Here is a 26,149-nt window from a genome sequence, read left to right on the forward strand (position 1 = left end):
ACAGCAATTCAGGACACGGACAGAAATAGACATGCTAAGTTTAAGTCTCTCAAACAAACTAGATCATATCAGCACGGGTTTTCTGTAAGCACATTACAAACGTGACAATCCAGAGCTGAGGAGGTGCAATGGGAACCAAGGCTCAGAGCGCATTATGCAGTGTTTTGAAAGACATTAGCAACAGCTTATGGCCTAATGAACCAGCAAAAATCATAATGTAATCTGTCCGTGAGCTCATGGCTGGCCCGGCCACTGCGAACAACAGACACGGAGCAAGCAGCACAGAGCTGCCACAGTGTGTCCAACGGCGGCACTGCACCACATCCAGTCAGAAACGGAGGCAGCCGCCGGGAGCTTTTTCTCAGAACTAATACCTATGTAATGGTTGCCGTTGGTGCAGGTTGAGTGAAAACAGGGCAGCGCGTCAGCCGCTGGTGAGCTGTTTGAACACGTATCTCTCCTCGACTATCGAGGAATGCCAGTGGGACAGCCGGGCCTCTCGTCTGATGACAAAAATAGCCGCCATGTCCGCTGAGAGTGGAGCCACGGCGTCAAAGTGGAGCATGTTTACAGCAACGACCAAAGCACTTTTTTGTGGCTTTGTTAAATAATATGGTAACACTTTCTATGAAGGTTGTATGTATTGGTTTGTGAGCTAATGCCTCACTTTGCTTACACGAAGCACATGGTTTACATATGAAAGCAATGATTTCGAATGGTTTCAATCATTAAACGCAAAAATATGAAAACGATCTAACTTGTGAGGGAAAACTAGCCGTGTCTTGTAACTTTCGTGTAGCTAGCTTAAGCCACCTACGGGTAATCTGCGCTGCCTGCATGATATGCGGTAACACAATGTCTCATTATGCTGCTTTAAACAAAAAAACGTGATCTGTTTATGTGTTTTCAATCAAACCTTTCTGCGTAAAAAGCAAACCCAGCTAGAGCACTAAAGATTTGCCTCTGTTCTTCTTGTAGTTGCTGTCAAACCATCTCCTGACCTCTGACCCTGAATCACCTCACCAACCCAAAGGCACTTTTAAGAGCCACATCTCTAGGACCACGCCGTGCCACTTTTGTGGCCTGTTTCACGTGTTTCATGTGTTTGTGTAATGTGCTCAGAGCATTGATAATCATTCTGATTATGTGTGTTGGTTTAAATGAAAATAAAGTGAACTAAATGCATTCCTTTGTCTTTACTGTCCAGGCACCTCATTTGGACTAATTTACCTAAAGCTGACAAATAACACCTATAATATTAACATTGTGCATATGGGGTAAAGATGCCAGACTCAGTGCTTAGTTCATTGCACCTTTATTTACTCATAGTAACTTATATCTGTTAATAATAGTGTCGTATTCTTGTCACTTTACTTAGAGCTGACAAGTAGCACTTATGATATTGCATAGCTGTTTATAAGTGTGTGCTGTAGGGAGATGTATACATTATTATAACTTTAGTCAAAACTCATTATGCATCACTATACACATTTAGCAAAGCAAAGTAGTTATGATGCATTATAAAACTAACAAGTGACTAGGCAGATATTGACATATTTATAATGCACTATTCAGATTAAAATTATAATCATTCATAACCAGTTGTCATAATGCATCATGAAGTTGGTTATAACAACTTGTGAATATGTATAGATGTAATAATGACCATTATAATGCTTTATAGACACCTTATAAAACATTATAAGTGCATTCATAGGGCATTATAAATACAACCTTCATAGAAAGTGTTACCGATAAATCTTAATATACGAGTACAAATGAGTTGGACAAAAACATTTCCATTAGCATAGTAGTATAAATCTTGGTAGAAACTCCATCTTTACCTGATTATATTAAGAGGATAAAATACATGCAGCTGTTCGGATTATTTTTCCAACACTAGTTCATCCATCTAGCAATAAGCCTGTAATAAATCTGCTATTGTCTGATCTGCATGGCTTCAGGGGTACCGCCGAAACCAACACAACGCCAGACTGAGACTGGCTGACAACACCCCAATTGTGTTGGAATAACAGGCTATGAATCTCCCACTCTGTCTTGGATTAAAAGGAATTTATAGAATAGCAGATTGTCACTCTGCCACAAGAAGCAAAACACACTACGCTGGAAGAAAAACAAGCCATTTATTCACTTTACTGGAACAAACTTGTCCGTTTGGCTTGTTCTGGCCAGCCAGAGCAGTCACATTATTGACATTTCCTGCACATAGAGGGGCTTGACCTTTCTCTGTTGGTGTTAACATTGTACAAGTCCGACTCTGGCTGGTGCATCCACACAGAAGGACAATTTGCTCTTGATGTACCAACAGATTTAGAGCAGGACTGAATACATCACATGATCTAGATTTGTTTTCTTTATTTGTAAAAATCCAGCTTTTTTTTTTTTTTTTTCATTCTGGCATTTCAGAAACAAAATTACAAAACTCCATCCCTGTTGAGAGGACAAACGCCTGACGAAATTCATCTGTAAATTGATAAGACTGACCACACACAGACACAGTCTGAATAGAAAAAGAAAAAAAATACAAAGACTGCTACTTTTGCTCCTTGCCTCAAATCAGACCAAGTGGCAAAATCCTGTTGGTTTGAAACAACACTGGATGATGGATCATTTTGGTTGAGCTCAGTCTTTAATGATCCAGTGGCTAAAAAGTGACTGTGGATCTGTTTATGCCTGGATGGTGGTCTTGGCGCTGAATGCCATGTAGTAGAACAGGATACCAATTAGGGCAGCGACAACCTCAGTGGACACCCATGGGCCGCTCCAAGCACCCTGTAGTGGTAAAGATAAAAAGAGGTTGACTGGAAATAGAAATAAACTGATGTCGGCCAAATAAACTCATACCGCAATCTACACAATCAGAGTTATTTTTAAAGGCAGGAGGCTATTCTTATGTGGGTATAACTTTAAATAAGTTTTGCTATTTTTAGTAAATAAGTAGGAAATCACTGGCTATCTCTACAACATTAAGAAAGAGGCTTTCATGGAAAATATTTCCAGTTTGCTCCAGGGAATTTGCAAAGTATACATATCATTCAACAAAGATTAAGGAAATTAAGGACTCCAGGTATGAATCAGACCCTTTCACTTATTCCAGTAAAATGTCTACAGCCATTATTCCTGTGTAGTTGTTGATTTGTTATCCATCATCTAAACTGCAGCTCAAATATTAATCTATAGATGTTATCATCACTACAGTCATACACAATGAAAACCCTTTATTACTCATGTGTACACAGATCAGTCTTAAAATTATGACCACCTTTCAAATATTGTGCCTAAAAAACACGTGTGATCAGAGAACAGATATGGGCCTTCTGATGGTATCCTGTGGTGTCTGGTAACAGGATGTTGTCAGTGGGGGAGGGGAGGGGAGCCTCTGTGGATCATCTCACAGATACTTGATCAGTTTGGGATCTAGTGAATTTAGAGGCCAGGTCAACACTTGTGCTGTTTTTCATGTGTTTTTTTTTTTTTTTGTTCCTAAACTATTTTTGTGTATGTGCCTGTGTGAGGCTGCATCCTGCTGGGGATGGCTGCTGCCATTGCCAGTATTGCTATGGGGTGGGGGTGTCTGGTCTGCTCTAGGCGGCACATAACCTCCAAATGAATGCCACGTCCACACGTTCCCCAGCAGAACACTGAATTGTCACAAGGTCAATGTTATTTATTCCTCCTGTGGTTTTAATGCTGTGGCTGATCGGTGTATATGTACACATAATTTTTTCAAAGTGCATCGTGACCAATAAATTACACCTTTTAGCCACTGATGCTTGATGTTTTTTTTTGTTTTTTTAAGGCTGGTCTGGTACAATCTGCTAACCTAAGCTGGGGAAACTCTTTGTGAGTCTGGGGGCAAGAATCATTCTTTAGATAGTGCTGACATAGTTGTATAAATACAACTATGTAGTTGCTATCAAGACATCCATCATTTACAGAAGAACCTCAGCATATAACTAAGGTCACCTTTCTGGCCATGGAAGAAAAAGAAAAAAAATATATTTACTAAAGGGGCCTTTTAACTGCTTAAGCAGTGTGACTGAATCAATCAAAACAATGAATTGAAAGACGCTAGAATCATTATTAATATGAAACTGAAGTGCTGCTAGAATGTGTTTACTCAATGAGTAGATTAAGAATCAAGGTCACAGGTTTACTCAAATATGTGCTTTGGTGAGAGACTCACCCTGTGGTCGATGTTCACAGAGAAGAGAGGCTGAATAGCGTTTACATCTTCATTGTTTCTCTGAGCCTGGAGCAAATAAGACGAAGACATTTAATTAATATTAAAAAAACACAACTCATAGGCACTGGGCTATGAGGTTATGCATGACACGCTAACCTTGCGCAGGGCACTGTAGGACTCCTCATCGAAGAATTTGACCTGATATGTCCCAGAGCTGGCCTGTTTGTGAGGAAGACTCCAAGAGACCTGGTAGAAGAAGAGAAAAGTTAAACAACGACTGAGAAACGGTCAAAATAAAGATGTTATGTAAAGCTGTTGCATGGCACAATTGTTTAAAGCTGTTCCAAATAATCACTCTCAAAGAAAAGGGGCAGTCCTCATGAGTGAGTGATTGTGTTAGACAGGGACAAAAGCTTTTATTTGACTCCTGACTTTTAGAGATCGTTAATGTGTGGAGGGTCAGTGACTCAGGGATGAAAACATACCAATCAAAGGTATCCTGTAACAAACACTTTGTTTTGTGCATTTAAGATGATCAGTGGTTTAAAATTTTGTAAAAACTTAGATGCACAGTCAACACATGAGAGAATCTATCATGTATGTACCATCACTATCAAATGAGCGAGAGCCTCAGTCAGCAGCAACATGTGAACCCTTACCTGGTACTTGCCAACATCTTGGCCTCTGGTCACAGGGAACTGTCTTCCATTGACATCAGCATAGAGAGTCACACTCTGGGGAGGACAAAAGTCTCTATCAGTGAGCCATTTGATCGGATTATCAACGAGGCATCATGCTGTCTGTCTCAGGTGCTGGAGGTGGAGGGGTTACCTGCGCTCCGTTGCCACAGGTGAGGCTCAGTTCAACGATGAAGACAGACTCGGATGAGATAACGGCGTCGGAGGTGGTGTAGGCCGACGGAGTGATGACTGGGTCTGTGCAGCTCTCTCCTGTCACCGCAGAGAGCAGACATGAAGTTAACAAAGACACTCAGTTTTAATAAACCAAACAAACGTCATTTATAATCAAGCTAACTGGAGTAAAAGGACAAATGGCAATGATTTGATTAGCTAGCTACTAGCTAACAGTGGTTAGCTTCAGAGGCTAATAAACCCCCTGGATATCTCTTCGACCGGTTTCCCTTTGACTTACCCGAGCAGGCGACGACCAGCAGGGCGAGGAATGCGGCTATCCGGATCATGGTTGAGTCTGAGAGGGTGTTTTTTCTTACCGAGGTCCGGCTACTGAGCTGCACTGCTTCTGTCTCTCACTGACTGAACGGAAGAAGTCCACCTCAGCTCACTGCAGGGATACCTCTGCGCATGCGCTGCAATGACGTGGACGTCCAGTGCCGCGTTGCATTTTGGGAAACTACTCTGTCGACACGTCATCTGAACTTTTTACACTAGCAAGGTACAGCGAGGCTTAAGAAAGGGAAAAGAAAATGACATTTAGGTTTCAGTACTTTTATAAACAGCACCATGCACCGTGATATTTATTTAATTTATATTTTAATAATTCTCCCAAAGACTTTAGCATATACACATGAGGGATTTTATTAATGCTGCACACACATATTGCACGGCTTGAATTTGGATTTTATTTTTTTTCTCCATGCATTTCAGACACCTGTCAGACTACAAACTTAGGCGTGTACCATGCGTATACCATGATTTGTTTTTAGACCCGGACCCACCCCAGCAGGTCTAGTCATGAAGCAGTATGATCTGCTGTTGCAACCTTTTCATTCAAGGTAAAGGGGTCACCAACTTGCAGAAGGCCGTCAAACACTGCCCAATAAAGAGGGTTGTAAAAAGGTGCTGCAGGATTATGGCTACTGACACACATAATGAGCGATCGCTGTGCCCGTAATCTTAAAAGGAAGCGAAACAAATTGCTGGTTTGTGGTGGCATCGCTCAGGGTTATTCATTTGAACACTTTCTGTTTGGGGAAGTGTGCGCACTGTTTGTGGACATAAGAATTTCCTCTCTTCTCTTTGCGAACCATCATCGGTTCCACTGTACGCAGTATGCACTGGTGAGGTTTGCAGCCAGTGTGAAGGAGCTGCGATGAAAGCAAGTCAACGCCAGAGCCACCGTTCTCTGTTGGATTGCTGCCTCACCGATGGGACCGAGTTGCAACCAATAAGTTACATTATCCAGGATCTTTTTAATAGGTGAGGGTAAAAATGAGGCAACGACATGACAAATGGATTTGTGCAGCAGTAATGCGGATTGTGTACCAGACTACTGAAGTAGGGACAAGCCTAAAGGCAAAGCTTTTGCATTTCATTCCATCCCTCACACATGTTCATGAGCTCTGGTGACAGGAAGAATGTGCTTCTAAATACAAGCAGCTATTATAGACATCCTACATACGCCTTCCCCCGGAGGTTTCCCAAGCACATTCAACTTACAGGAGATGAGAAAAAGTCGGAGAAAATATAGTTCATGCGATGTGGGAACTCCTCGGGATTCCCCAGGAGCAGCTGGAACACTTTTTTTTTTTTTTAAAAAAAGGGACATCTGGACTACTTAGCCTAATCTTAACCTTAAATGAGAAATTGTTTTACTCATAAAAACACAAGTTTATAGTAAAATAAATACATTGTGCACACACATATTTTGCTGTTCTTATAAAAAAAGTCCAGAGAACAGACAAATTATTTATTTTGCATGTAGCCTATAAATATGTACACACAGGGAAACTATGAACTGTAAAATGAGCTAAATCATTCATATGTACAACGCCAGTATTCAGTTTTTGTCAATGCTATGACACTTTCGTTTCAAGAGACCTTTGATGAAGATTGCGTGAGTAGATGTGCACACTGACAAAGAGTGAAAATAAAAATTGAGAGAAATTTGGCCTTAACCGGAATATATCAACACTTACATAGCTGCAGATATGAAGTTGCATAATCACTGTACACAACCACAGCGGATTTCAAGTAATTCACAGTTCCCACATCATGTTGCAGGTCTGCAGTCACGCTAGAGATCTACTGTACTGAACATGAACGAGGCCCGACTCCCAGCGGAAAGAAGCCAGGAGGCAGGCTTATGGGTCAGTGCGCTCAGTTTTCTAGAAATAGATGTGCTGAAAGCTACTGTCAGAGCCCTTCACACTACACCTCAGCTTTCATTAGTATCATCTCCCTCTTTTCCTGTCATCTGCTGATGCCAGCCCTCTCACTCCACTGGATCTGCTGCTCTGAAAGAGCCCTGCTCATTTTCCCTTGCGTCCGTCCTTCTTCCCTTTCTTTTGGGGCACTTGGGCGGAGGGGGAGGACGCGGCAGAGAAGGGATCCTGCTGGGTTTGACGCGTAAGGAGCTCCTTGAAGACCGTGTCCATCTGGCGACAGACGTCCTGAAACATGAAGCAAACAATGTCGATGTCGGGGAGGGAACAAAACAGTCTTTGTTCTTCACACTCCTCCGCTCGACGCTATTAGCCACCCTAAAAGGCCTGAGAGTCACGATTAGTTGATAAGCATGTAAGTGATTTCTGGGTCGACCTATCGTGGGAAAAATGAGCGGCAGGTGGTTTCTTTCTCAAGTGAGATACTTGCTTAATCGTTATTGGGCGTTACATCACCAAGACAACATTTCGAAAGTGCAGGTCAGCCACTTAACTGGAAGAAATCTGCAGAGCATTTGGACCTTACAACATTTACAGCTGCTTGATGGATTATTCTAAAGACTCCAAATGATTTAACGTTTAGAGCTTCGAAGGCCTTGCTAGGAAATGTTAAACCTAAGACCTTCTATGGAAATAATAAAATCATAAACTATTTGTAAAGCTATCCACTGATCTACAGCATCATTAACACGTCTCGCCTAATTTGAAACAAGCTGAGAATCAAGACAAACCTTGTCTACTTGAACGAGTAGATCCTCAGATGACGAGTTTTGATGAGATCTGATTGCAGGAAAAAAAAAAAAATTAGAAAACCCTGAATATTATTTTCCTCACATAATTCTTTCAGTGTTACTTACTGTTTGCGCACATAACCAGGAGAGAGCATCTTCCTGTTGGTTTGTGGCCCAATAGGAATCTGCAGCATTAACCTTCCCCCTGAGGTTATGCTGCCCCCTGCTGTTGACCTAATGTGCTCTATGGAGCCGCTGCTGTTGGCTCGAGGGCGTTCGGCCTTATTCTGTGTAGGTGCTGCCAACATGCTGCTGTCTCCTGATGATCCCGTTTCCAAATCTGTAGCAAAACCCCATTAGTGGTTTATAGTACAAAGACGCCACCCTAGTTTTAATGAAGCCGAACGAGGGCATCAACCTACCATCCTTGCTCTGACTGTACTCTGATTCTACGTCTCCTTCCTCATTGATGGCCTCGCTGTGAAGAGAACACCCGCAAATAAACTTAAAAATGAAAGCTTTTTCTTTTTTTTTTAAACATACATGTGATTTAAAACGTCTTTCACGTTACCAGTCGTCCTCCTCTAGTGTCATGCATTTCTCGTACACCGGCCCTTCTATTTCACTGAGGCCTGGGAAGATGCTTTCATGCTGCAGGATCATGCTCTTCACCAGGGCGTTGATCTGAGACTGCAGCATGACAACATCATCATCCTGGGCCCCTCTCACCAGGCTGGGGCCGAAACACACGGCCAAATTGTACGGCTGCATCATGTTCTCGTCACTATACTGAGACACGCTGAGGGCAGGAAACACAAAATAAATAAATAAATAAAATAAAATAAAAAATAAAAAAAAAAGAGCCAGATCCAATAGCACTTATCCAATATCCACACTATAATGCACTGCTGGATATATTGTGTGGAAGGAAAAAAAATCCAAAGTAATCAGATTTTGTCTAATTTGTGTATTTGTGTTTGTGTTTTCTTGTGTATAAATGTCAAAACTTGTAATTTTAAAGGAATACAAGCAGTCCCTGTGGACATGAGCTGGCCGTGCGCATCGGACAAAAATACCATGTGAAAAACAAACCTCCCTCATCCATCTGTCTCCTCTAATAAAACTTCAGCTTCAGAGACATTTTCATACACAGCTAGTGAAGAGGGTTTAAAACACTCACTGATGAAGGAATGCAAAGAGGTATCTCATGACAATGATGGCAGGCTCGGGGTAGGATGAGATGACCGTTTTTAGCTGAGCTGCTCTCTCTGCCTCGTTTTTTAATTCTGAGGGAAAAAAAAAGAAAAAAAAATGTAAGAAAAGAAAGCTAAGCTGCCACAAGCGACCACGCTCGTCTCATCCACTCACGGGCGTGCTCCAGGAGCTCAGTGGTGCTGGCGATGGGGAAGAGTGGATTCTCCAGACCTCTGAAGTAGAGCTTCAGAACCCCAGCCACAGAGTCCATGTCATACCGGCGCTCAGCCAGGGGGTCCTCTCCTGCAGGGGAAGCCCACGGCACACTGCCCCACATTATTAATGCTCCATGGTGAGCAGATCTGCTCTGCAAGCACGGCTTATGCTAAAAACGCGCTCACGAAACACACAGGCCTACCTCGCTCGAATGCATCCCTCAGGTTGTTGACCTCCACCTGAGACCCCGGCACTCTAAATATCCCCTCGTGATGGAGACCTGAAAGGCAGACACGCCGCTGTGATCCCTCAGCACACCTCTTAACCAGGAGACAACTATTACATCCAGTTCAAAAGTGCACTTTAAACGCAGACAATCAGGAGGTGTTACATCAGTGTCAGAAGGGGAAGGCACAAGTGCACCACAGTGACCATTTAATGTCAACACCCTTCTGGTGTGTGTGTGGGTGGGGGTGGAACAAAAACTTGAAATGTGCGTCTACATCGCGCTCCTTCAGTCCTCGGCACTCACCGTGGAGGTTGATGTAGCGGATGCAGCTTTCCACGACAGCTGGAATCCGTTGTCCCGATTCCTGAGTGAAACACGTTTAGCACCAAAGTTCATGAAGCTCATAAATCATCGCTGTCTGATTATATAAAATTACAGAACAAAAGACATGGCAGCTACCTCTATAAAGGACAGCATGTCTCCACTGAAAAGTTTTTGGTTGTACACCAGATTTCCACTTGAGTGATTCTTTCGGATGCGCAGAGACTTTCCAGGGTGTCTGCAATAAACAGCAACTGTTTAGTGTCCACACTTTGGCCATTTAAAATACCGTATGCCGTTACTATTCATACCTAGGAGGATGTCCATTTGATGACTCGGCTAGAATGAAAAAAAAAGAAAAAGAAAAGAAAAGAGCCTTTATAAGGACATGAGAAATGAGAAATACAGCAAATGATTTATTTGGTGATGAGCACAAAAAAAAAAAAAAAAAGGGAACAATGATTTAGTGGAAAGGCAATACCCCACAATGCAGCAACTGTGGGTCAGCAGTTTGCAGTTTGCCTTGTGGTATTGTGAAAAAAAATGCAGAAGTGATACCTTTTTCCACAGCCTCTTTAAGCAGGTCGTGCTTGGCTTGCAGTTTAGATACCAGGGAACTGCCCACAAGGTACTCTTTTACTTTCTGTAAAACCAATCACATCATCATTTTCGTCGCTGCCAGTCACTGCGGTTCAATCAAACTAATTTGATCTTTCACTTTAAAAAAAAAAAAAAAAAAAAAGGAAAGAAAAAAAGGACTCACGGTGAAGTACAGATTTTCTATTTCTTGCAAGTTTGCCCTGCGTCGCGCCACGCTGGGCTTGACCGTCAGATTCTCAGTGCTGCCCTCCTGAGACGAACCGCCGCTGATGCTGAGCTCCAGGTCGTCGTCACTGATGCCTTCCAGCAGGGAACCCTGGACCGTCGACATGCTCTTACTAGCCTGTATGACACGTGTCGAAGGGGATGAATGCACAGTGACACTCTTAGACATGGACAGACTTCAACGATCCACTGTAGCTTAGCAAATAAAAGAAACATTTTTAAAAAACTACAAGTAAAAAGACAGAAAGTAAAATAAGATTAGATTAAAATAACAAAAATAAGTAATATCTAGTTAAATAAAAGAACAATGAGAATACTGATGACTCAGGCGTATACTTGACGCTGGGCTAAAAACATTAGGCTCCACCAGTCAGAAAAAAAAGCAGTTACCACTTCCTTGAGCCCACGACATTTTCTATCCGCCTCAGTAAAATTAGATCAAGTGAAGTAAGTATGATGTTACTTTATAAACTATTTAAAGTCTACAGGGACAAAAAAATGCTAATGATGAGCTAACAGTTGTGCAATGAACTCTTTACCTCCTCCGTTTCTTGGCTGACGGCTTTCAGTCGGGTTTGTATCTGTTTGAATCTGGTCTCCAGCTCGCACCTCACCTCGCACTCTGCGCTGACTTCAGAAACCTGACGGGAGACACGTGTGTTCAGAACCGGCCCCATGTAGAATAAGAGCGACGTGTACCTCTGGGTCATTCAAAATCAAAGCGCGCACCTGGTCGCCGTCGTGCGGCTGATACTGGAAACGGGCAGGCATACAGAAGGTGTTGTAGTGGTCCTTCAGGAGGGTGTCTCTGTCCTGGCTCTGATCCAGTCCGGACACGGCCGCCTGGAGCTGCTGCAGGCCCGTGCCCAGGTTCTGCTGGTTCCGCCGCCGCCTGGATAGGTAGGCCTGCATCACGCGGCCCAAAGACACGTGGTACCCCGTGTCTGCACACTAAAAAGGAGAAAGAGACATTTTAAGGCCATGTCACCCATTTCATTTCGGAGCTTTCAGGTCATGATGACATTCTAGGAATTGTAGTTTTAAAACTTGGTGCACATGACATGAATGAATTGGAGGGGAGTAAACCGATGCACTCACATCTATGAGAGTAGAGATGTCTTGGAGGTAGTACTTATTTATGGACGAATTGGCTGCAGCCAGGTTCAGGAGGTACTCATTTCGGGCCTTGCTGCACTTCATCTGGATCTCTTGGACTTTAACTTGTCTCTACAGCACGCGGGCGAGAAAGGAACATCAACTGGCATGCACGCACAAAATACTGCGCGGGCGATAGCGATTATTTACCTTTTCTATCAACCTGTCTATTTTTTTTGTAGAACTCTGCTTCCGCTTCTCCTCCTGCTTCTCTGCCTCCCTCAGCTTCCCCTCTGCATTTGTGTAGTCTGAGTGGTACTGATAGTATGTCCGCCACGCCTGTACACAGACAAAAAAAAAAAAAAAAAAAGTACACCATTGCCTTCCTTTGCCTCTTTAGGTAGCGTCTCAAGCACTTGGTTTCTCACTTACAGTCTGCAGCTCTGTGGTAACCTTGAGTAGCCCATCTTGCAGTTGAGTGCAGATCTCTTTGCTCTGGATATGTAGGGACAAAATATCCCAGAGTCCGTTATTTAGTTATTTGGAGGCAGCTGGAATACATTTTAAGAAATTACATGGCTTGTTGGAGGCAGGTGTGATACTACCTTCTTGGCAAGGCGTTGCGTGTACTCCAGACAGTTCGAGAGCGGCTGGAGGAGAAGGTTGCTACAACTCTCACTCAATGCATTGTGGTCCTTGCTGTCCTGGCGGGTCTGGGACAGCAGGGCCATCCAGACCTGAACCACGGAGTGACTACTGGGCTCCTTCCTGTCGACAGCAAAGACAGAGTCAAAAATGGCACGTCCTTCTTAAACGAGTCGGCAGTTCATTTAGACGGCTTCGTGGGCAGGATTACCTTTTAATCCTAGACGTGAACCTTTCAGCAAGTTTTTCCAGAGAGCGGGCGTACTCGCTTTCAATCTCACCCCGCCGCCGCAGGTAGTCTGTCATGTCTTGCAGCTGTTGGCTCTTCTGCTCAAGTTGCACATCCAACACCTTTAGCTGGTCTACAAGCTGGCAACGCACTTCTGCAGACAGACAAAGAGGAAGGGGGTGGGGGGGTGGCGGGCATAACAGACCATTCAAACAGTGAGAAACACATAGGAAACAAACATATGACTCATTCTGAAGTCTCGTTGCAGGGTGAGAAAAGGATCTCACAGGTCCACATTAGAACATGGTGGATTAAGTACAGTCAAGATGTGGTGTGATGGACTTTGTCTGTGTTAAAGTGGCGAAGACAGAAGCTTTACCTTTGATTTGTGTGTCATAGTCCACCGCGCCAACCCTCTCCTTCCGGAGTTTTACGTGAGAAGCCATTGTCGCTCCAACCGGGTGGAATTCTGTAGGAAGACACTTGATACTTTATGATATGACCGTGAAATTTCAGTTACGTTCCCTTTGTCCGTCTCGCGACAGCAGAGTCAGTTTGTGTGCATGCAAGCAAACTGTCGCGCTCCTTTTGCTGAACGAATCTGGAAACGGCTTCTCGAGAACTTTGACCCCTACGCCCTGCGCTGCTCTCCACAAACTTTCGCACTCTTCCCTCAACAGGCAGCGCCGACTTCCTCCTGCTACGTAAAGAGCAAAAAGAGCATGCTCATCTTACTGTAACACATCTCTCCAAACCGGCCACCCGTCTGCTGCGCCTTCACGTACGGCAGACAACGAGAAAAACAGTTGCCATGTGTCGCCTGCAGCAGATTTGCACCGGTGCAAAAATAGCTCGAGCAGCATCTCGGCTGCCCTAAAAATAGTCTGAACCGCAGGGCTTCCAACTCCGTGGGGATGTTTGTGCCGAAAACTACAGGTGGTTTTAACAATGATTCTGAAGTTTCCAGTTTCACTGCGACTACTTTCTGCATTTCCACTGGTAAAACAGCTGCTTTCGACTTCTACAGGTTGTGACTCTTCATAGGCAGTGTATTCCAGTTTGGGCTGATCACATGGGGGCACATTTGACGGACAGTTGGCTTTACACAGGATAAACAGGAAAATTAACAGAAAAACGTTTTTTTTTTTTTTTTTGGTTTAGTTTTTTTTTAATTATTATTTTGGCGTCAGGCTCTTTGTATGACTGAAACTAACCAAGTTACTGGAGCATGACGGCTTTTTAAACGCTCAACAGTTTGACCATGTATGACATTTAATCCACACCAGAAAGGGGAAGAACGGCCTGCTTTCTTGCTTGCTCATAATGCTTTGTACAAAATCATCACACGCGTTATCATTCTTTCCTTAACTTCCCCTTTCTTTTTTAAAAAAAAAAGAAAAGACAAACATCACTGATCAGCATTCTCTTCAGCTGAAATGTGCACTTTTCCTATTTCAGCCGAGACGTTTATCAAGCAACCTGCAAAAATGAATGCAGCATTTTAGCACACCCAAAACTCTCCGCAGAAAGTGTCTCGTTTTCACTTTTCCAGCCTGTCACCCTGTTCCATTAGTCTTTCATTCTTTCTCTGTTGCGATCAGCACTGAATCACCACCTCCTGTCGTCACAATCCCCTGCAACATTTTTTTTATCAAAGATAGCCTTAACCTCAGCGCGGCTGCTATTAACGCTCATGCAGCTCGTCTCACTTTAGGTCGTCACAAGCACCACCAGCGCATAGATGCTGCCTGAGAACGGCAGTTTACAGCCCGAGGGCTGCGTCTGAAGCCAGCAATAACATAGCTGAAATAACGAAACAGAGTGATCCCTCACAGGAGGGCAGCGTGCGCTTTTCAGGACAAAAAACATGTTCATTACACTGCCCTGCTGCGCAGAGACAGGTCAGGAGATGGAAATTAATAAAAGGTCAAACCCAGATGAAGGGTCATACCTGATGAAGAGCGGTCGTCAACAGAGTCTCCTCCAGACTGAGACAACTAAATAATGCCAGTAGTTGATGGCACAGTAAGCTCTCAACTGTTTCACCTCCCCCTCACATTGGACACGGATAGATGTGGGTGGAGTGGAACTCATTTCACTGACTCTCTCTCACTCTTTCTAACACACACACACACACACACTGACTGTTGCTCTCTCTTTCTCACCCCTCCTCTCACTCACACATTCAGTTTGAGGCATCAGTGTGTGCTTGAGCGAGTGTGACGTGCAAAAAAAAAAAAAAAAAAAAACAACAAAAAAAACAAACTTTTCAAGACCTTCCTCTCACTTCCTCGCCACTTCTTGAACCCTGCAGCCGCTGCTCTACACCCAAACCTAACACCAGCTGCTTTCACTGATTAGTATCTCCTCACTGGTTATTTGGTCACTTAGTGAAATCAGCTGCTAGGGAAGTAAGTTGCTCGTGGAGATTCTTGGTGAAAAATGGAAGGTGCTCAAATACTAAGTTTATGATCAACTCATTTGGAATACTTGATACTTCACCGAGAAGTATCCACAATAACTTTAAGGCCACGCTACTGTAAACTTACAAGTCACGCAAAAAGGTTGAGGAGCACCAAGATTGTTATCGTCTCTCGTGCACAACTGAAGACGCTGAAAACGTGTTAAAAGGCACCGAGGTGTGAACCTCTCTTGCAATTTGTGTCAAACGGCCAAACTTCATTTGCCCTTATCTGCCACGTACTTCTCACTCACTGCTGTTTCCTTCCTCTCGCAGGCAGTACGACGGTGTTGCATAATTAGCGTAAAAATAAGCCAAATTTCTTGGCCTGCGTAACACAGGGACACATTTTGAGCGAAGTTCAGACATTATTTGTGATTTGATGCCTTATTACGTGAGCGTCGGGCAGAAATGTTAACGGCGCATTTAAAGCTGTAATGGTTCCAGTATGAAAGTCAGACGCTTGTGGCAGAAAGCACTCGTGCCTGTTTGTTGTTTGGTTGTGTCTCTTATATCTACACATATTGTTATTTTTTTTGAGGAGAAATATAACATTTGTGGAATTCATGATGTTGCTTTCACACCGTTTATTAGCATCCTGTAGGCCACATTATTTCCAAAAGTCACCACTAGGAGGCGCCAAGGCAAGAAGTTACTACATCTAAATGAAGGCACACCACAAGTAATATCTATGTCAATTAATCAATAACCTATTCAATAAAGCTATGATGATGAGTTTATGCCAGTTTAAATAATGCATGTCATTAATAAACGTTTCCCCAGCACTGATTGGCTGTCACCAGACTGTCAAGGGTTTGAGCTCAGACGTAAACATAAGAAATGCCGCTTGTATGAAGAGTTACTGGAAGAACTGAAATGCCAACGGTTTTATTTGAAAGATTTATTTGCTGTAATTCTGTTAAGTGTGAAAAGCACAGGCTGTTATCAATTGAGTTTTGGTAGTGACAACAGCAATTAATTCAGATCAATGAACCGATTTATTATCCAAGTCTCTTTCCAAAAAAAAAAAAAAAAAATTGTTGTAAAGAACTAAGACAAACCAATGGTGGAAATGTTGGACTGGAGTGGAGATCTGTGAACCCTCTATCAGAAGACAGATAAAAAGCAGAAGTGAGGGATGATTTTAAAAATAACTGGGGTGTCATTGCGAATCAGAAGAAGAATCTTTAACGTCTGTGCTTTCTGTCGCTTCGCTGACTTCACTCAGCTCTTTGCTCTCTCCTCCACTGTCTCTCTCGCTTTCTCTCTCCTGGTCGCCGGACCCCGACGGGCTCTGGCCAGACGGTGCCTCTTGACCCGAAACGCGCACCCCAGGTTTCCTCAACTGTGGGATTTAAAGACAAAAATAACAAAAAGATATCAGGATCGGCTTGTGTGAGGCCTGCGTTTTGACGCGAGCCGCAACTACAGTAACTAAACATAGAGAATAAAGTCACCTCATCAGCCATGTGGGCCAGGTCTCTCTTCATGGCATAAGCATCCTCCCCATCTGCATAGTATTTAGGCTCTACTTCACTAATCCTGTGAGGAAACAACATCAACGTTAACCAAGGTAATCGCAATGTTTACGAGCTGGAGGCTAATGGGTAGGAGAAGAAGAAAAGAAGAAATGAATGAACTCCTTCTTCTTCTTGAGTTAAAAGAGAAGTGGAAACTTGCACAACAAAACTATGCAGAGACGCACCAACACTGAAACTTAACAACAACGCTGACAGACATAAAAAAAAAAAAAACATACAAAAGTATTTGTTTGCAAAGAAGAACTGTGATCAAGACATGATTTGACGGACAGGACATTTATATAAATCGCGTTAGCACACTTGGTGAAGTGTTAAGAGCAACACTTTTTTTTTTTAATGAATCGAAACTTTTACACAATTACTGAGAATGTTGTTGTTGTTTTAGAGAAATTAATATTACACGCATGTTATTACTCATCGGTTGATGTATTCACAAACAGTGACACCTGCTTTTACTATTTTTATCATATTTATCTTTTACACCATCAACCCGTTATTATTGTTACTTTTTTGCACTTATGGGTGTTGTTTCAAATTTGCTGCAATTTCCTCATGTGGGACGAATGAGGTTTTCTAATTCTTATTACTGTGTATTTGCTGATAAGCAGTTGATTTAGTGGCCTTACCCGTGACCTCTTGGTGTTTGTGAAAGTCTGAGGTGTGGCCTAAACATCAACCACCAACGAGTATTTGTAATAAAACACACTAAAATACTGAAATGATGCTATCGCACAAGCAGACTTACTGGAATTTGAGTGTGTTCGAATACAGGTGCAGGGCTGCTCGGTTGCTGCAATGTGGAGAAAACACGGGTAAGTCTCTTAAAAACAGGAGCACGGACACGTGATCCACAGAAGATGAAGCTAAACCGAGCTCACTACAAACCAACGGTGCGCAGTACCTTTTACGAACATGCAGCGAGACGTATTTAGCATTGAAGTTTTCTATCATGGCACGGCTGGCCTGGTCCATCAGCTTCTGAGCCAGACCAAGACGCCTGTGCGACCTCTTCACCGCCTGGAAGACACAGAGCAGGGTTTCAATGCCCCACGCAGGACAGCCAAATAAACAACCTGTCACATAAATAACTGGGGAACAGGAGACATCTCTTGTTCCAACTCACCAGTGATGTGATATGTCCATGGGGTACATCGTCTGGATCCTCCTCCCTGAGAATAATTAGTTGCCGAGAGTTATGTGGGGAAACATTACACATCACCGGCTTTGTTCAGGTTACAAACATGGGCACAGACACTCACATCTTCGCCAACACGTATCCCACGATTTTTCCATTTTCATCCTCTGCAATGTAAGAGAGCTGAAACGATGAGAACAGGGCGTGAACACGGTTAAGGACGGGAGGGGGGCCATTGTTAAGAGACAGAGGAGATGGGAACCAGCACTGTCAATCAATCACCTGAGGCCAGGACAGCCCATGATAGAAATAGTATTTCATCTGGTAGTTCTCCGGTAGACACAGCAGGTTACAGTGCTGCATGTTCATGAGGTCCTCCGGCTGAAAGAGTGAGAATAGACGAGATAAATGTGTGTGACACGATGTAAAACTACTGATTGGTGGTATGTAGTCAGCTAAAGTGTAGACTACAGGCACTAGCGTTAGCTTAGCAACCAGTGGAAGCAGCGTGGCTGTCGGGGTGATTTAAGCATACTTACTCTTGCGTTTCGTATGTTCATTTTGTTAGCTGTTTTCTTGTCAAGTTCGCGGAAGTTGAAATTACTTATACTACGCAGATGGAACAATTCATAATAGTTACACTACAGGTTTTAAGAACCTTGTTTCGCTAGCCAGCGAAGCCGACCTGCTAGCATGTAAGGGAAGGGGGAGGAGCGTGAGGCAATAACGGCATTCATTTCCGGGTACCGCTGGCTGGGCCTTCACAATAAAAGTAGAGAAACTACAATCTCGCACCTAAACCACAACTATCTGTCCGGGTTTAGTCTATTTTAATATTAAGATAATACTTAAATACAAACGTATCATCACATTATATGACAATATATTTTACAGTGAATCACTAAACCGCTTAACAATAAACCGAAGCCTTCATTGTGGGTGAGAGTTATTTCCCGTTTCAGCCCCAAAAGGCGTCGATTTAAACATATTTTTGAAAAAACAATAAAATGTTGCTTGAGCGAATATCCTTGGGAATTAACATCTTAATGATAAAATTAATTTAATGTACCGATCACAAATACAAATACAATTTGCTGAAACTGCAACTTGATTCAGGAGGACTTTTGAATGCAGGGCTTGCTGTATAGTTTTTATTTATTTATTTATTTATTTATTTATTTTGACTGCTCAGCCCACAGGACCCCCAAAAGTCAGAGATCTCTTGTGCGTCTGTAAAGTCAGTTACTCTGACAAATCATGTTTGTGTCCTTCCTGGTCTCTACCTAGCCTGCGTGTTTTTTCTTTTTTTTTTCTCAAGTGTAACTTTCACATTGTTCTCATACTCATGTCATTTTTGATGCAGCACTTGTTTTTTCAACAGCAATCTTCCTGTTGGAGTTTGTCATTGTTTTTCTCCAGACTGTAGTTATCATTATTATTAGCCATAGATGTTTATCTATTTATTTAATTAGTTACGTACTTAAAACTTGATACAGTGTGTAAATATTTTAACTACATTACGCACAGAACAATAGGCTGTGAGTATCTGAAACTGTTCAGATGGAGACCATTGTTCAGATACACACCGTGCAGGGGCAACAGAAGCCTAACAACCTTTTGTTTGTTTGTTTGTTTCTTTTTTTTTTGTCAAGTTAATATGAGTTATTTTAAAGTTTAGGGTCAAGACTAAGTGGAGTCTCAAACCACTGAAGTTATTATTATTATAATTAAGTTTTTGTTCTGCTTTAAAATGTAATAAATAATCTACACAAGAGAAATGAGGATATTTTCCATTTATTATTTCCCACCTAAATGCAGACTATTTAGTTTACGTAAGTGAGCAGGTCATTTCAAATGTCTGTCTTCGATAACATCTTATGTTATTAGTTACACTGAATATTACATCGTCCATGTAGAGAAAAAAAGGCCAGATACCTCAGAAGCTCACAATAACAGGATTCGCTACTACAGGTAAATTTCCGGCATCCAATCAGATGCCCAACATGCAAATCGAGCAGGTGTCACAAGGGTAGGGAGTGGAGAGGAAACGGATTTTTTTTGTTTGAATAACACCCGAGTGCCAGTGTGTCTTCAGCATTTTAGAGGAATAATGCCCTGAACGTGTGTTTCTAAGGCACAAAAGAGGAAAAAGGGCTTTATCCAGAGGAAGATGAACTTTCACCCAAGGACTCTGGTGCGCTGCTGCTGAAGTCGAGATCACGCTGCCGACCTGCTATTGTTTCTCAGGGATGTAAACACTGAGGGTGTACGATGTAATCAGGGAAGTATTTTAGGGAAGCTGTGTCCGAAAGCGCTTTTCCACATGGAGACTGATCTGAGGCTGGAGTCAAGTTTGTGGGTCGGGAACAAACGATACCGGGCCGTGCTGACGGGCTGGCACTTCAAGTGGACCGAGGTGGATAAGAAGAACCGAGACAGTAAAACAGGTGGGTGTACTCTCTCCTAAGCACCGGTCCACGTCATAGTGGCTGTTGTTACTGTACTTTGCTTTTAATAAACATCCTCGGTGGCATCACTTTTCTTCACCGTGTTTCAAAAGAACAAATGTTCAAAATTAACTCATGCACACGCGCGGAAATGCTTTCTGTGGTAGCACCTGTTGAAACCACAACATAATACTGTTTCCCATTCGCACTGTGAACAGTGGTGGTGACAAGCAAGCACTTTGTGTTTAAGTAGGCAAGGCAACAGCCTCAACAACACGGCATCCATGCGTGTCATTTTTGGACCATCACAGGGAGCGTGTGCTTCAATTAACTCGGCGGCTGCACGCAGAAAACGTGAAGAACGAGTTTAACAGCACACTCGTGAGAGGGTTTACTGAAAATACAGGCTGTGGAAAACACACACGCACCTCCTTGCACAAGAGTAATATAAGGGTTGTCTTACTTTGGCCTCAATGCCAATATACCTCCAAAGAAAGGGCAGACAGACAAATGACGGGCGAAGCGTTTCCCAGAGTTGTGTCCTTGGGGACAACACCCACTTTTCCAAATGTGTAAAACATCCATTTTATTCTTAGTTCTTTCACACAGCTGATAGTGTTGACAATGACCCTGCTCCTTTAAGGTGTGCCAGTAGGCCAGCATATGCAATAGGAGCACCTTTCAGCAGCAAACATTCTGGCAGGTGTCCATAATAACAATGGCTCGGTTCAGCATGAATAACACCGGCCCCAACTTGAGACTGAGGCCTTTCTTGCTGCCACTTCAAGGTCTCTGAGGCAGCCGTCCCGGCGGGCCAGCTACATAGCACCTGGTTAAATATTCTGTTTATTGCACACAAATACGCCTGTCCGCTGAAGTTTTGGATGTTGGATAAAGTTTCAGTGCCCGTGGCGGAGGTGGTCGGAGTGGAGGAGGGTCGAGTGGAGATCTTACCCCAGAAGTCGGTCGAGGACACGGACAAAGATTTCACAGGTGAGTTCTCTTGGGGGACTCTCAAGTATCACATACCCGGGGCCAATGTCAATGCTTAGTTAAATAATAGCACGGCCTGAATCATTGCCCGTCTTACGCCGCTGAGTTTCAGGCAAGAGTGTGAATAATTTACGTGCAAGTCCACTGCACACTAGCTTTATAGTTTGGTCAGAGATGCAACAGTAGACTTTTTGGTTTTACAGCATGGTTTAAATGTTTTTTTCTTTTCTTTGTTGAATCTCCAGTTTTCTACGTCAAGCGCAGCAGCAGTGGTGGCACCCAAGGGTTGCTGTGGAGACTGGGCCGGACCCAGTTCAGCTGCCCCAGTCGTGTCCTCAGAGACCAGTGGACACAGCACCTAAGGACAGCTGTCAAAACGCACAGTGAGGACGGACAGCTAACATTACAGCTACGGTATTTTGTACGAGCCTGTACTCGAGAATGCTTAATATTCCAAATGTGTGTTTCAGGTCCTGTGCGTCCCTGCAGACTGTTGGTGTTCATCAATCCATTTGGAGGAAAGAGGAGAGGAAGACAGATCTATCATTCTGTGGTTGCGCCTATATTTGAGCTGGCTGGTATCAGCTCTCATGTCATAGGTAGATGTGGTTAATCTTATCAAAAATTGTTCATGAAACTAGATTTCCAGTGGGAATATGATATAATCATTGACAATTTGTTGTTTAGTGACAGAGCGGGCCAACCAGGCCAGAGACCACCTCCTGAAGAAAGACCTGACAGGCTTTGACGGGTAAACGCCTCGAGCACCACAGAATAAATCCTGTGGCGAGAGAGCATTGTGACAGCTAAGGCTTGCTGCGAGGCGCTTTCATAACAGAAAAGGGTTTTGTGCTCATTTATAACAGCGTGGTGTGTGTGGGCGGGGATGGCATGTTCAGCGAAATACTTCACGGTTTGATTGGGCGGACGCAACAAGAGGCAGGCCTTTGTGAGCACGATCCCACTGTCGCTCTGCAGCCGTGTCCACTTCACATCGGCATCATCCCCGCAGGTTACCGCCAGTGGTTATTCATAAACCGACTGTGTTACATTTAGAGCTGTCACACACGCATGCTGATGCACTGTGTCTACTGTAGGTTCCACGGACTGTGTGTGTTACGCCACAGTGGGAGTGATTGACCCCGTTACTTCGGCCTTGCACATTATCCTTGGTGAGGATTCTTTTAATATATGAAACACTTTTAATCATAGATTGTTTAATCAAAACAACTTTTTTTTTTTTTTTTTAGTTTGATCTTCCTATTACTGCTTGTGTAATCTTTTTGATTACCCACACTTCCTTGCAGGAGACTCTCAGCCTTTGGATGTTTGCTCAGTTCATCATGCCTCTGCTCTGGTGCGCTACTCTGTGTCTCTGTTGGGCTACGGCTTCTATGGTGACGTACTGGCAGAGAGTGAAAAACACCGCTGGATGGGCCCTCTCAGATATGACTACTCAGGTGCAGACTGACGGTTCATCTGAAACAGAAATGACTGCACGCTCTGTGATGTTACACGCAGTTAGATTATCTATATTTACTTTAAGCGCGAAGCTATAAATTCATCCTGCGATTGTCTCCGATAACTGTACGATCAAGATTTTTTTTTCATCTGACAAAGCCACAGGTTTTTTTTTTTTTTTTTAAATGTGCCTCTGGTGCATTTTTAGCTAACCATAGCTGATCTCTTTATCTAGGCACGGTGGTATACCTGAGCAACAGAAGCTACACGGGCGTCGTTCAGTATCTACCAGCAGACCCGCTGCTTTCCAGCCCCAGAGATAAAACCCGCTGCCTCTCAGGGTAAAACATGAACTACTGGCAAATAAATGCATAAATAAGGGCGTGTGCATGACAAAATGAAGAAAAAAAAAGAAAGAAGGAATGAAGAGAAAGTTATACAATTTTATTGTGTGTTGTAACACCATAAAAATGCAATAGCATAGGACCTCTGTTGTTTCTTCTGCACATTTCCTCTAACACACAGGGAGGGGGGGGTCACCGCGCACTGACTTTGTGATTCATGAGATTTTCAAGTAATGATCAAGAAAATGTGGCAGATCTGGAAGTACACTGTGAGAGTTGAACTTGTACAGGAGCCGTTTAAATAACTAATCTTACTCTCAGGCTTTGTGTGAGTCCCAATCTAAGTAATCGAAGGGTTAAGGTGATTTGAACCTTAAAACTTTTTTAATTAGAAAGAGGAGAAAGTGTCCCATGTGGGCAGCATCATTACTATTCAAACACTAGTGAAACGTTTCAAAGCTGCTGCTTGAGACACTGTACCTGCTGCCACCATCAGCAGGGACTCGGGTGTTGGGTGCACCTTGAGGAGGATAGGAGCCCTCGGCGAGAGGAACTTGATCTAGATGAAAGGTGAGCCCTGAACTCCGGTCAGAGTGTGCAGAGACAAAAGTCTTTGTCTGAGGCCGCTGCTTCCGGCTGTCAGCAAACGGTTTATAATGCTCTTATGAATGGATGTCAAGGTCGAGGAGCTTGTTATTTCAAAGACTTCCAGGAGTGTGAAACTCATTGTGTTGCCTGTGTGTGTGTGTGTGTTTAGATGCAGCGTGTGTTCCAGAAGCTCGGAAAGGCTTTTCCCCCACTCTTCAGATTCTGGCTCTTTGTACAGCTCCAACCTCAGCCAATCCAGCACTGACTTAGAAGGTAACATACACGGAAAATTTGTGTTTTTGTTTTGCATGTTGTAGCCACGTGTCCTGTATATTTATAATCACACCCCCAGGCAATAGCTTCTTGTTTTTCTGTTTTAGGTCACTGATTTAAAAGCTGTTGAAGAAGTAACTTTATAAACCTGGCGCAGTATTGAGCCATAGCTGAGTTCCATTGTGCAGGTTTCCTTTTAAATGTAGCCTCATCTTTCTCTTTTTCGTCTCTCCTCAGGTGAGTGGGTGAGAGTGGAGGGCAGGTTCAGGTGTGTCTCAATCACTTGTATGTCCAGCTCATGCGCCAGGAGTCCTCTGGGCCTCTCTCCCTCGGCTCACCTGGCGGACGGCACAGGGGACCTCATCCTAGTGTGGGACTCTCACCCACTGAGCTTCCTCAAGTTCCTCCACAGGCACACAAGCACACAGGACCAGGTAAAGGAATTTAATTCCCAAAAAAAATAAACGGCGCTAAACTTAAAAACTTTACAAACTGTTTGACCTGGCCGCTCTCCTGCCTTTCCTAGTTTGACCTGCCATTTGTGGAGGTCCATCGCGTGAAGGCCGTGCGTTTCTCTCTGCCAGAAATGTGCGAGGAGGAAGGGTGTGAGGAAACCGTCGGGCCGAGCGGTGTGCTGGATGAAGAAGAGGTGGGCTATGTGGACACTGTGAGCAGAAGTGGATCCCAGCAGCATCTAGCCGAGAGAGCCACGGGGCGGGGAGCGACAAACGAGCAGAAAACGGCGATGCCCTTCCTGTGTGGTCTGTGCTGCAAAAAAGCTCCCGCCGTGTCCGTGTGGAACTGTGATGGAGAGATCCTGACTTTCACTGATATTCAGTGCAAGTAAGAGAATTTAAGAGAAGATGTGTTTTGGTTAATCACGCAATCAGATCATTCACCTCCGTTGACAGCAAGTTTGGTTGCCTTACTTTCAGCTTGTATTTGTAATTACTGACTGAGACCAGACTCCATAGATGACACTATTTTGTATTCGGTACCTGCACTGCTCTTTAACATTTCCTTTTTCTCTCAGGATTCATGGACAGTTGGTGCGTCTCTACGCCCGGGGTATCGAGGACCAAGCAAACGTATACAACGGCAGCCAGGAGCTGGATGAGTGTTGAAGGAGCTGCATCCTGCACAAACAGTCTTACCTACATTTTGAATGATGAGGAGTGAAAAATGAACTGTTTGCATGGTTGTGAGTTTATTAGAAGCATTTCTAGCCTTGCAGCCATAGCCAAAGACGTCCTATTATTTATACATTTTCTCAACATAGTAGAAAAAAAACCTATTTATTCTTAAAAATGTGTTTTTTGTCGAATTCTTCTCTTTTCTAGTCTGTAAATGCACCAGTACTCAACAATCCTCTTCACAGACCGGTTTAACCTGAAACTGTGTTATGTTTTGTTTTTGTCTGTAAATTTTATTCACGTCCATTTGAACTTCCAGAGAATAAAATCATCGCAGATATGTTGATGTTTGTGGAAAATAATTACTTTGGCGTCGGCTCAGAGGTGTGGAGACATGCAGTCGGAACATTTCAGGGTCTGAACTAAATTATAAATGAAGAACGTGTGCGTAATTTCTAGTGTCAGCACAACTCCATGGAATGATAAAATATTGCATGACAAGAGGAAGAAGCGAAAAGGAAGAAGAAATGTTTAAACCCATGTTTGTTTGTCTTGTGTTTCCATCAGTCCTCTGAGCACTCGACCTTTATTAGTCAGGGTGTGGAAGAAATTGTGTGTTTGTGGTTCCAGTTAGGCCACACACCTGGTAGGGACAAAGAGACAAGACATCAGTGTGGTGCAGGTAGTGGTATGGAAATTACTGTTTGAATGTAATTAGATTAATTGGCTCTCAGGAGGGATTAACAGCAGTTATTTAAAGGTTTGATTTGAATGCAGCTTACCTGTAAGTTGTTCTCACCAGAAGGAGGAAATTTAAACATGTTTCCCTTAACGGTTCTAAATCAACAAGACCAACAAGTCCTCCTGGTATGACTACTACCCGATGTATGAAGTAAGGCAACTACTACAGCAGCATAACAATGTAGCTCAGTGATGACT

At 43.4% G+C, this 26,149-nt stretch overlaps 4 protein-coding genes across 5 annotated transcripts; 1 reads left to right on the top strand and 3 right to left on the bottom strand.

Annotated features, from left to right (window-relative positions):
• Nucleotides 1–2,125: 2,125 nt before the first annotated feature.
• Nucleotides 2,126–5,531, bottom strand: ssr4 (signal sequence receptor, delta). The gene is made up of 6 exons (XM_047593525.1): nucleotides 5,360–5,531; nucleotides 5,039–5,157; nucleotides 4,867–4,941; nucleotides 4,364–4,453; nucleotides 4,208–4,273; nucleotides 2,126–2,793 (listed from the first exon to the last, which is right to left on the bottom strand). Exons 1-6 carry the CDS (start codon nucleotides 5,406–5,408, stop codon nucleotides 2,689–2,691), a joined length of 504 nt encoding a protein of 167 aa, XP_047449481.1. The 5' UTR covers nucleotides 5,409–5,531; the 3' UTR covers nucleotides 2,126–2,688.
• Nucleotides 5,532–6,860: 1,329 nt separating this feature from the next.
• LOC125013141 (SLIT-ROBO Rho GTPase-activating protein 3-like) lies at nucleotides 6,861–14,973 on the bottom strand. The gene is made up of 22 exons (XM_047593512.1): nucleotides 14,786–14,973; nucleotides 13,214–13,303; nucleotides 12,817–12,988; nucleotides 12,566–12,728; nucleotides 12,393–12,455; nucleotides 12,171–12,299; nucleotides 11,964–12,092; nucleotides 11,595–11,816; nucleotides 11,405–11,506; nucleotides 10,804–10,983; nucleotides 10,599–10,683; nucleotides 10,352–10,379; nucleotides 10,179–10,278; nucleotides 10,023–10,083; nucleotides 9,693–9,770; nucleotides 9,449–9,577; nucleotides 9,261–9,366; nucleotides 8,652–8,879; nucleotides 8,503–8,558; nucleotides 8,207–8,420; nucleotides 8,081–8,129; nucleotides 6,861–7,577 (listed from the first exon to the last, which is right to left on the bottom strand). The coding sequence occupies exons 2-22, from the start codon at nucleotides 13,278–13,280 to the stop codon at nucleotides 7,437–7,439; spliced, it is 2,502 nt and encodes an 833-aa protein (XP_047449468.1). The 5' UTR covers nucleotides 13,281–13,303; nucleotides 14,786–14,973; the 3' UTR covers nucleotides 6,861–7,436.
• A 1,208-nt stretch (nucleotides 14,974–16,181) lies between these two features.
• Nucleotides 16,182–18,696, bottom strand: naa10 (N-alpha-acetyltransferase 10, NatA catalytic subuni). Of its 2 annotated transcripts, none has more exons than XM_047572112.1 (8): nucleotides 18,511–18,696; nucleotides 18,254–18,352; nucleotides 18,096–18,154; nucleotides 17,960–18,005; nucleotides 17,738–17,853; nucleotides 17,582–17,626; nucleotides 16,753–16,837; nucleotides 16,182–16,649 (listed from the first exon to the last, which is right to left on the bottom strand). In XM_047572112.1, the coding sequence occupies exons 1-8, from the start codon at nucleotides 18,529–18,531 to the stop codon at nucleotides 16,458–16,460; spliced, it is 663 nt and encodes a 220-aa protein (XP_047428068.1). In that variant the 5' UTR covers nucleotides 18,532–18,696; the 3' UTR covers nucleotides 16,182–16,457. The 2 variants fall into 2 exon arrangements, with proteins under 2 accessions (XP_047428068.1, XP_047428077.1); XM_047572121.1 differs by having other exon boundaries at nucleotides 16,182–16,640; nucleotides 18,511–18,695.
• Nucleotides 18,697–20,006: 1,310 nt separating this feature from the next.
• Nucleotides 20,007–25,551, top strand: zgc:158263 (ceramide kinase family protein). The gene is made up of 13 exons (XM_047597032.1): nucleotides 20,007–20,418; nucleotides 21,316–21,411; nucleotides 21,657–21,794; nucleotides 21,882–22,010; nucleotides 22,099–22,162; nucleotides 22,278–22,423; nucleotides 22,509–22,583; nucleotides 22,719–22,871; nucleotides 23,108–23,213; nucleotides 23,974–24,077; nucleotides 24,315–24,511; nucleotides 24,604–24,920; nucleotides 25,111–25,551. The coding sequence occupies exons 1-13, from the start codon at nucleotides 20,295–20,297 to the stop codon at nucleotides 25,199–25,201; spliced, it is 1,740 nt and encodes a 579-aa protein (XP_047452988.1). The 5' UTR covers nucleotides 20,007–20,294; the 3' UTR covers nucleotides 25,202–25,551.
• Nucleotides 25,552–26,149: the final 598 nt, after the last annotated feature.

This window comes from Mugil cephalus, chromosome 1 (assembly GCF_022458985.1).
Source record: "Mugil cephalus isolate CIBA_MC_2020 chromosome 1, CIBA_Mcephalus_1.1, whole genome shotgun sequence".
NCBI lineage: Eukaryota > Metazoa > Chordata > Actinopteri > Mugiliformes > Mugilidae > Mugil > Mugil cephalus.

Excerpts from the sequence above, each read along its gene's own strand:
- ssr4 (XM_047593525.1), bottom strand. The coding sequence starts at position 5,408 with ATGATCCGGATAGCCGCATTCCTCGCCCTGCTGGTCGTCGCCTGCTCG. Across the intron at positions 4,942-5,038 it reads CCTGTGGCAACGGAGCGCAG|AGTGTGACTCTCTATGCTGA; the intron begins GTAACCCCTCCA and ends TGTCCTCCCCAG. Across the intron at positions 4,274-4,363 it reads CCTACAGTGCCCTGCGCAAG|GCTCAGAGAAACAATGAAGA; the intron begins GTTAGCGTGTCA and ends TATTTGCTCCAG.
- LOC125013141 (XM_047593512.1), bottom strand. The coding sequence starts at position 13,280 with ATGGCTTCTCACGTAAAACTCCGGAAGGAGAGGGTTGGCGCGGTGGAC. Across the intron at positions 12,729-12,816 it reads TTCACGTCTAGGATTAAAAG|GAAGGAGCCCAGTAGTCACT; the intron begins GTAATCCTGCCC and ends TGCTGTCGACAG. Across the intron at positions 10,684-10,803 it reads TAGAAAATCTGTACTTCACC|AAAGTAAAAGAGTACCTTGT; the intron begins GTGAGTCCTTTT and ends TTGGTTTTACAG.
- naa10 (XM_047572112.1), bottom strand. The coding sequence starts at position 18,531 with ATGAACATACGAAACGCAAGA. Across the intron at positions 18,006-18,095 it reads GGATACGTGTTGGCGAAGAT|GGAGGAGGATCCAGACGATG; the intron begins GTGAGTGTCTGT and ends AATTATTCTCAG. Across the intron at positions 17,854-17,959 it reads ATGGACATATCACATCACTG|GCGGTGAAGAGGTCGCACAG; the intron begins GTGAGTTGGAAC and ends TGTGTCTTCCAG.
- zgc:158263 (XM_047597032.1), top strand. The coding sequence starts at position 20,295 with ATGGAGACTGATCTGAGGCTGGAGTCAAGTTTGTGGGTCGGGAACAAA. Across the intron at positions 21,412-21,656 it reads CACGGACAAAGATTTCACAG|TTTTCTACGTCAAGCGCAGC; the intron begins GTGAGTTCTCTT and ends TTGAATCTCCAG. Across the intron at positions 22,011-22,098 it reads TATCAGCTCTCATGTCATAG|TGACAGAGCGGGCCAACCAG; the intron begins GTAGATGTGGTT and ends TTTGTTGTTTAG.